Here is a 9,849-nt window from a genome sequence, read left to right on the forward strand (position 1 = left end):
ATAGGAGCAGGAGAGATGTGCATTGGATGAATATAAAGGAATGAGGGTGAAAGAGGAGAATATTGAGTCAGATAAAAACATGTGGAAGAGATGTGATGTGTAGAGAAGACCTGAATTTAGACATTAAGAAGAGGATGTTATGGCATAATGGAGAGAAGAGAAAAACTAATGAACTCCAGTTCATAATATGGAAGTCATACAGATATAAATTGTCTCTATTCATTCATAATTTTGGCAGAGTAGCAGGCTCAATAAGATGCTAGTTATTACCATCAATTACAAGGACCAACTGATCAAAATCTGTCTGTCACCATGTTACAGTATCTCATATGTTCTACTCATCTTCCCCCACCTATATTATGGTTTTTTCATTGTTAGTGGCAGAGTCTGACATTCTCATGCAGGATTCATATTGCATTCCTACAAGTAAGAGATTGACAGGAATAGTTTGGGCTGTGCTACAACCTGCTTTTATAAATAAGAACAAGAGTTTGTTTTAATGCCTTATGCTGTCTCCAGTCAGCACCACTGAATAAAGCTAAAGCCCTTTCCACCCAACCAAGGGTGAGAGAGACAGTATGAGGCTTTTGTGCAAACTCCACTTCAAAATGAAGTATAACAATAGAGACAGTGCAATGAAGAGCAGCCCATGGGACACATTGTGCTCTGTCTCTGTGCAGCATATAATCCAGAGTAACTATTTGTAATTTGATCTCAGTGATATCATCCTCATTGTTCACTGAGAACTATATGAAGTTGCTGCTAATGCTAACCCAACGTTGTTGCTGCTTTTAAATCGATCAACTGGCCAAATATGAGGTAGCTTTTAGGATTGTCTTGGTTATGAGATGATTGAAGGGATAGAAATGAAGAAAAAAGGGTTCTGCTACACAACATTGTATCCATTCTGGACTTGTCTTTGCTGTTTATGCTAAATATCAGATAATCTTACCACTTTGGGTCTGAACAGTTATTCATATAAAACCATACGGGACATTTAGAGAGGAAAATCCCTCTGTTGGAAATACTAACAACTCACAGATAACCCCAGAGAGGCCCCAGCAAAACCTGTTTCTGTACAGTCCAAAAGAGGTTGGAAACCACTTTGTTTTTTAGGAGATGAGGGTGAATGTGTATTTATCTGTGCTAATAAAAGATTGAGATAAAATCATGTCAGTCTATATGCCTTCTTCTCTTCTAAAGGTTACACACACACACACACACACACACACACACCTCTTTCTCTCTTTGTCAGGTTAATCCTTTGCTTTGCAGGGCAGATGTAGCTCAACAGATTTAACAGGAGGATTAGGATCTTGTGCCTGCCTCATTCAGATTTACTGTCATCTACACAAACAGCAGTGGGTGCCTGTCAATGTAACAAAAACTTAACACCATATGGGTATGCTGGATAAGTATAGCATATAATTATCCAGCATAGTGCTATAATGCTACAGTGCTATACTGTCTTGAAATGACAAAAACCTGAAAGGTGAGTACTAAGTTAAAGTGTGTGTGGGTGAGAGGGAAATATAAAAGTGTGTATGGGTCACATGTAAAGGTCTTGCCCTTTAAAAATTCAACAACTTATGATGCATTTACTCAAAGTAATGAATTAGTGACATTTAACAGTAATTTACATCTGTATCATTCATTGTCAAATTAATTCATCACTGAATTATTATTTTTAAATGTACAACAATAATTATTATACTCTTATTATATAATTATACTGTTAGCACACTCTATTTTGCATATGTACAATGTGTGTGTGTGTGCATGTGCGTGTGTGTGTGTGTGTCTGTCTGTCTGTCTGTACTGGTCTAATAGGATCCAGTGTGTTGACGTGCTTACTGTGGTGTGAAGGTTTTACCTTTAACCTGAAACGGAAGCAACAATCCTGCCTATCTGCTGTTTTCTAGATTTGCACTGACCAAGTGTTTGAGGTGTAAAATAGGAGGAGCTTCTTCAGGAAGTAAAAGTCGTTAGAGCACATCTAGGGATGGTATCTCTTACATTTGAGTCATCAGTACAAAAGATGCACTAGGGTTTAAAAAGAAACAACATCTGGTTCTTAAAAATAGCAACATTTTGGGCATTAAAGGTTTGGGGTAGTAGTTAATTGCAACCCCCACAGTACATCCAATCACCAAGTTCAAAGTCATGTTACGTGCAGTCCTAACCCTCAGGCAGAAGCCAGTGTCACATTTCACACACATGGTATCACACACTAATGTGACAAAGTAATCAGCAGATATCATTATGTAGGCTTATTCATATGCATTGTTATTACAATTGTAGTTAATAAATGTGAGAAGAATTTTCCCCATATTTTTAGCCATAACACATAGGTGTAGGGGATGGGAGAGTCTGACCTCTTTCTTGATGACTGAACTGCAGAGTAAAGACTGAACAAATGACTGGCATGAAAGCAGGCCAGAGGATTACTAGCATCCATGGCTACTTTGGAGCCCCGCCAGCTGGTGACATCACAGCTGATCAACCTACCACAAAGCTCTCAGAGGCTGTCACGGCTCAGCACAGGATGCACCTGCCACTCTAAACACCGGGACAAGTCTCAAATCTGCAAATGAGCCTCCTTCTCCAACCACATCTTTCTGCTTCACCTCATCTCCAGTCATCCACCTTTTTGAGATTGATTGAAGAAACAGAGGGGAGGAGGGTACGTTTGTATACTACTGGTCACCCTAAGACACTTTCCCTCCACTTGATAGGATCAGAGACAGAGGGGGAGGCTGTGATTGTCTGCTGTATGTAGTATCTGCTCTTCACATCCGCAGAAAGACTCAGCCGACGCAGGTGAGCACAGATACTAATTCACTGAGATACATGTCTTTAAAACATGCTGAAGCATTGCTTGGTTTAGAGCTATTTCCTCTTGGATTAATTAGATCCTTTAGTATTTTGTTTTATTCCTTTTGGAGCAAATATACAATTTTACATTGGTACATTGATTGAGGTGTGAATTGGTGTACAGAATAAGTCGGAATATGAACAGTATGTAAGGGTTAAGTGGTTTAACAGTGTAAAGCTGCTAGAAATGAAACTTCTTCCCCAGCTTTAACAGACTACTAATACTATGAGAAGTAAGATGAATACGAACATTTAGTGTGTCACAGTACAGAACTTAAACCTCAAATATGTTTAATTTAGGTGGACCACGCCCCAAAAAGTTTTACATTCTTTGACAAAAAAAAGAAAAGAAAAAAGTGTAACTCATGGTTTACTTACGCTTTTTCTGGAGCTTTCAACTGCATCTCACTGTCTTCTTGAGTAGATGGAGTTGTCATCCTGTAACCATGTGTGGAGATGGTACTGTGTTGTCTGTTTAAAGATGGCCTCTAGTATCTTCATTCAGCTTTTGGCCTCTCTCCAGTTGAAGCTCAGAGAAGCTGCTGCTGGTGCTTGTTCAGTCTCTTGTTCAGGGGCCAACACATCTTAAAGTGGTAGTCCCCGCTGATGTAGCAGTGTCTGTTATGGTTTTAAGCAGGGGCGGGATCGTCATCCATACCTTATCTACTCTTATTTTTGTTATTGTTCTGTGGCATTTTGTGGAGAGTAAGGTGTTCTCTAACAGACATACCCAGAGGTGTCTGCATATTACCGGGTTTTGGATTTAAACCAGACCAACAGTCTTCAGTCATGCTAGCAGCTGGAGAATGCTAAAATGTTTACCATGACCATGGCTAACACACTGATGGTTAGGAGATATAATTCACCATCTTAATTTAGCATGTTAATATTTGTTAAATAGTACTATACACAGAGTACCACTGAGGCTGATGGGAATGTCAGTAGTTGTGCAGATATTTGGTGATAAACCAAAGTATTTGACAAATAGAAAACTTTGATCTGATGGTGGCACTAAATGAAAAGTATCAGGATCAAAGTTATTATAATTCATCCTGAAGGGGATGTGAATGTCTGAACCATTTTCAGGGCAACTCATCTAAAAATTGTTGAGACATTTGAGTCAAAACCACAATGACAAACAGGAAAAACCAAGGAATGAATGAAATCAATAGCCTTCATCCTCTGGGGACCAGACATTTCTGTTAAAAAAAAAAAGCCATAGTGTAGCGCCTTGGGTAGCTGAGTGGTTAAGGCGCATGCCACATAAAGGCAGTGTCCCTGGTTCAATTCTGGTAAGGGACCTTTGCTGCGGGTCATTCCCCTCTCTCTCCCTGTTTCCCTTCAACCTCTATGCCACCCACTGTCAAATAAATGCAAACATTAATAGGGAAAAAAAGCCATGGCTATCCAATAGTTGTTGAGATATAGTATAGATATTTGTAAGAATAACTACCTAGGCTACACAGAGAGAGACATAATTGCAGCAAAATGACAGCAGATCTCAACATTATGTGGACCAAAGTGTTGCACCAGCTGACAAACCAACACCCATCATTGCCAGCTCTCCCTGTACAAATGTCAACGTGTCTTTGCACAAGACACTGAACCCCAAATTGCTCCGTGTGTGTGTATGTGTGGGAAAGCCTGAGATAAAAGTGTCTGCACATGAACATAACCCTTAGCAAAAAGTAGTATACTTGAAGTTCATTTTATTAAGTGTGCTTGAGTGGAAGTATAAGTATAGCAAGTATACTACGGACCATGTACTTGTAGTGTACTAGAAAGTATACTAATTTAATACCTCTTCGGACTAAATTGGAACATTTTTAAGTTTATAAAAGTATACTTTAAGTATACTTTATAAGGTCATTTTAAGTTTACAAAAGTACACTTTCAAGTATACAACAAGTACACTCATCTATATACTACTAGTGTACTACGTATATACTTCTAGTCTACATGTTAGTTTATTGAAGTATACTTAAAGTATAGCACAAGTCCACTCTTCTATATACTGCCATTGTACTAGTTATATACTATATGATGTTGAACATATAAGTTTATAACAGGGGTAATACCTCAAAGCTAATGTTTTTATTCTGCTAAATGAAATGTAAGCACGAGTCAATGACTTGACCTTATTCTGTACTTGGATCAAGATATACTAAGTATTAGTACTTTGTGGCAGAAAGAAGTAAAAAGTTTACTAAAGTACAAGTATAAGCTAAGTATTAAAGTATAAGTGTAAGTCTTAGTATTAATGTACTTAGTCTTAGACTTTTCAGTATAAGCAGAGTATACTTCACTATACTATTCTTAAGTATATAAAATATAGTTTATAAAAAGTCAACTTCAAGTATACTGCCTCAGTTTTAGTATAAAATAAGTATACTCGTAGTACACTTGAATAAAGTACTTTTTGCTAAGGGAAGTTAATGTGACGTTGTAGGTTCCAATGAATCCAACTAAAGAATATGTGAACAAGACTTTAAAAATGACAACCTGCTGTTTTCAACCAAAACTGTTCATTATTCAGTTTGACTGTGCACACACAGTGAGTGAATCAACATGTGTCACAGTAGCTTTACCTCTGTCACCCAGATACACAGCTAACACAGAAACGAGTTCTATTTTTGACTAATGAAGAATTCTTGTCAATTAACCTTTGAAATAAGTATTTTAAAAATCTTTATGCTGAGGCTTTGCTCCACCACCTGTTCTCAAAGCTCAGGTTAATCCAATCATCTCAAACAGGCATCACGGCCAGACCACCTCAAGATCCTCTTTAAACGTTAATTAACTGACCTAAATAATTCCTTACGTGCTTTACATGTTGACGGATCTCCATAAATGACTTTATTCACATGACAGCCATATTGAAATGTTGATCCTCTCACATAGATACGTCACCATGCCGACCGTCAAGAACAAGAAGAAGAAGCCAAAGAAGGAGGTCAGCGATGAGGAGGAGCAGGGGGAAGGTGAGATGGGTTGTTTTAAATGTCTCCTTGTTTCCCTCACTTGTGTGTTCATGTAAGACATGAGGAGAAATAAGATGTCCTTTCCACTATGGTATCAGCTGAAGTGAGGTCAGTTTCTGAAGACAGTGGAACAGCTGGATCAGCTGTCAGTTTGCAGGTGATTTTTTGATGCCTTGGAGTTTGAATGTTCCATAATTTGAAGAAATGATTTAGTCATTTATATCCTTTAGGTAAAGTGGAGTATACGTACGTACAGGGATTTTCAGCTTCTAAGAAAATCCATTAAATGTGATAACTGCTAAAAGACAACAGACTCAACACCTCGCTCTGACTATAACAATATCCAAGCCAAGTCAGTTTTATTTGTATAGCCCAATATCACACATCACTAATTTGCCTCAAGGAGCATTATAATCTGTACAGCAATACAGCATCCTATATCCTTGGAACCTGTATCCATGATAAAGGTTCAAATACGAAAATCTTTCTAATTGATGATGAATGAACATTGTTTTGTTTTTTGGTAGTCAGACCACAAATAAAATCTAAACTTGGAAGTGACAGTACACTGGAGCTGGTTCTGTCATAAAAATAAAAATGCGTTGATTTAGGTGGCTGTGGGTCAGGAGGTAGAGCAGTCGCCTACTAATCAGAAAATTGGCGGTTTGATCCCAGGCTCCTCCGGTCCACATGTTGATATGTCCCTGGGCAAGATACTTTACCCCAAATTACTCCCAATGGCTGTGCCGATGGTGTGTGAATGATTAGTCTTCCTCTGATGAGCAGGTTGGCACCCTGTGTGGTAGTCTCTGTTATTCAGTGTGTCAATGGGTGAATGTGACATGTAGTGTAAAAGCACTTTGAGTGAAAAGACTAGAAATGTGCTATATAAGTACAGTCCATTTGCCTTTAGTTTCAGTCCAAACAGATTTGACTTTGATAATAGACTTTGGCAAAGGATGGTGTGGTGTATCCTCCCCTAAGGGATCCCTCCTTAGAGCAGAAACAAGTGGACTGGGATGATGGCATGATGGTAGATTTCAGGGTCACCTGAAGACACATGAAATAAGGCAAATAACAAGCACCCAGGCTCTGTACCTTCAGCTCAGCACAACACTTTGTTCTCTGCTTTTATTTCACTGCAGTGGGTCTGGAGGTGGAGATGGAGGAACTGACCAATAGGAGTCTTTCTGAAAGCAGAGACCCTTTGACTCCAGAGCCGCAGGATCCAGCACCACATAAAAAGAAGAAAAAGAAGAAGGCACCTGCTATCGGTAGCAAATCTAGTATTGTACTGACTGTCACTCATAGTCTCTTTGACACCAAAGCTAGAGACTGAGATAAACCGGTGTTTGGGTGAACACTTGATGCAGGATCAAAGTTCCTCTTAACCAGCGCAAAGTTTCCCATAGTGATACTTCCTGCTTTGTTGTCAGTTCCATCTAACACATCTGGCTTAGTTGGCTGTTCTATCTAACACAGGGTCTTCATCTTGGTACCGCATTACCTGATTGGTTGGAGATGTGGGATAGCATGAACCTCCAAACCATTAAAGTGTCATTATAAGTAAAACAAATGAATTAGTATGTCCAACATGTTGTCCCACCACATCAGAAATAGTTATATGAAGAATGAAAAAGGAGCTTGAGACACTTCCACACGCCTGACTAATCACTGTGTGAAGTGGGTGTGAATGTCAGGCAGAGAAATGTACAAAAAATTCAGCTCAACACTTCTGTCAAAGCATACTGACGTCGTATGCCTTTAACTCACCGCACTGCAGAGTGACCCCCCCCCCATGTTTTCCTCTCTCACTACTATTAATAAAGGTGTCTATGCCCAAAACAATCTTTAAAAAAATAAGTAATTAGTAAGGAACTGATTTGATTCTGAAAGTGCATTTACAATTACTTGTAGATCTTATTAAAGTGACGAAGCTTTGTTGTATTCATGTTTTGTTCTATCAGATCAGGAAGCAGAGAATGCTGATGTACCAAATGGTGACATGGCCGAACCAACGATGGACGGAGAGGATATGACTGTTGCTGTGACCAGAAGGACGAAAAGGAAGAGGTGAGTACCTGTATTAAGTAGACTAATCATTTGAGCAATTTGCTTACAGGTCCGATTCCAATTGATTTCTTAAAAAGTTGCGAGGCTTACATGAGACATATATAAAAAAGAATGATCAAAATTGAAGCAAGCAATCAGGGTCAATGGTCAGCATCTTAACCCCTAACCCACTGAAGCACTTCAGATGTTGACACATTTCACCAGATAGTAAACATTTTGTTCATGGGGGGAGTCATGTGACACCAGGACTCATTCACAACACTACAATCCATAAAATCATGCTGCTAGCGTGGTTAAATATTAATGTTGTTTTGGAAAATCCTCTGTCTTATATCACATGGCAGGAAGGTAAAGGCGACTGAGCACTACAGCAATGACCTGGGAGCAGAAGACGATGATATCATCACAGATGCCCAGTCGCCCATCCCCCAGCATTCCCTGTTCTCCGCCCCACACGGACACAGCCAGCCGGTTGGCAAGGTCTTTGTGGAGAGGAACCGTAAGTGTGAATTAGATTTTACTTGGTAACATATTTCATATTTGCTTATTAGTTAGTTGTTTATTAGTTATTGTGTAACATTACAGCACACAACCACAAAAACAGTACGAATACGTTTCATAAAAGAGTCAATGTGAGGAAACATTATGACGTGATATAAACCTTTGATTATAATATACTTATTTATCATTCTTTTCCACAGTTTACTAGACTTTTTTCTCACTTCATATAATATAGTATTTTGTTCTTAAAGAAAGTGTTAGTTTTTGGCTTTAATCACTATATAATGTGATACACAACTTCCTTATATAGCCAATAAGGATTTGATTTACTTTACTTGGTCTTCAAATTTAGCAAAAATTACAGTTATTGAAATCAAATCTTATCAGTGTAAGAAATCCTTGAATCATAGAGTCGCTCTTTATACCCTCAATATCCCAGAATGCATTTCTGTTGGCAGCAGTAACCTCTGTATTATATAAGAAGCAGGGCTGCTGTCTATGTGGGTCACTGGTAGCTGACCTTAGCTGACCTGTCAAATCTTTTGTGTGTGTGTGTGTGTGTGTGTGCATGCATGCGTGTGTGCGTGCTTGCGTGCGTGTGTATGTACGTGCGTGCAGGGCGGTTCCAGGGAGAGCGAGTTGAGCAGCTCCGACATTCAGAGCTGATGGATGATTACATGGACCACAGACAGATCTGGACCACCAGAGACATCGCGTTGAGGGTCCACAGTGGCTTCAGGTCTGCAGAGACACACACACACACACACACAAACACAAACTTGTTTCTATCAATTATAAGGACATTGCATTGATGTACATTAATTCCTTGCAGACTTCCCCTACCCAAACTTTACTCATAACCACTATGTCCTCTACCCCCTTTTATCCTAAACTTAACCTGAAACTAAGGTTTACCCAAGAATCTTGAAAGTTTTTGCCTGCATCTCAAGGTGATGCAAAATGCTGCGTTTAATATCTGAGTGGTATTGAATGGTCAAAACTTAGAGTCAGACGGCAACTTGCTGCCTGTGTTACATGTTGTCTGTTCTCCCTCTGCAGGGTGATTGGTCTGTTCTCTCACGGTTTTCTAGCCGGCTATGCAGTGTGGAACACCATTGTTGTGTATGTGTTGGCGGGTGAGCATATGACCACGCTACCCAACCTGCTGCAGCAGTACCACCTACTGGCCTACCCAGCTCAGTCTCTGCTCTACCTGCTGCTGGCCATCAGCACGGTGTCTGCATTCGACAGGTCAGTGGATCTGTGTGTGTGTGTGTGTGTGTGTGTGCGTGTGTGCGTGCGTGCGTGCGTGCGTGTGTGTGGTTGGTTGCTGTGTACCTATCAAGTAATTTAGTTTAACAATGCAACAAAAAATGTGATCTCACTTCCAGAGTGAACCTGGCTAAGGCCTCCATGGCCC

The 9,849-nt window shown here is 39.6% G+C and overlaps 1 protein-coding gene across 1 annotated transcript in view; it reads left to right on the forward strand.

The window, feature by feature from the left end:
- The first annotated feature begins 5,785 nt into the window (after positions 1-5,785).
- LOC133993134 (transmembrane protein 237A-like) overlaps positions 5,786-9,849 on the forward strand; it is a 5,709-nt gene continuing 1,645 nt past the window's right edge. Inside the window, exons 1-7 of the mRNA XM_062431998.1 lie at positions 5,786-5,855; positions 7,001-7,129; positions 7,823-7,928; positions 8,273-8,427; positions 9,048-9,168; positions 9,489-9,680; positions 9,821-9,849. The exon at positions 9,821-9,849 is cut by the window's right edge and continues 45 nt beyond it. Of these exons, the coding sequence (XP_062287982.1) occupies positions 5,786-5,855; positions 7,001-7,129; positions 7,823-7,928; positions 8,273-8,427; positions 9,048-9,168; positions 9,489-9,680; positions 9,821-9,849 (802 nt within the window). The remainder of the gene's footprint in view (positions 5,856-7,000; positions 7,130-7,822; positions 7,929-8,272; positions 8,428-9,047; positions 9,169-9,488; positions 9,681-9,820) is intronic.

The sequence above is a fragment of the Scomber scombrus genome, chromosome 13, assembly GCF_963691925.1.
Source record: "Scomber scombrus chromosome 13, fScoSco1.1, whole genome shotgun sequence".
Taxonomy (NCBI): domain Eukaryota; kingdom Metazoa; phylum Chordata; class Actinopteri; order Scombriformes; family Scombridae; genus Scomber; species Scomber scombrus.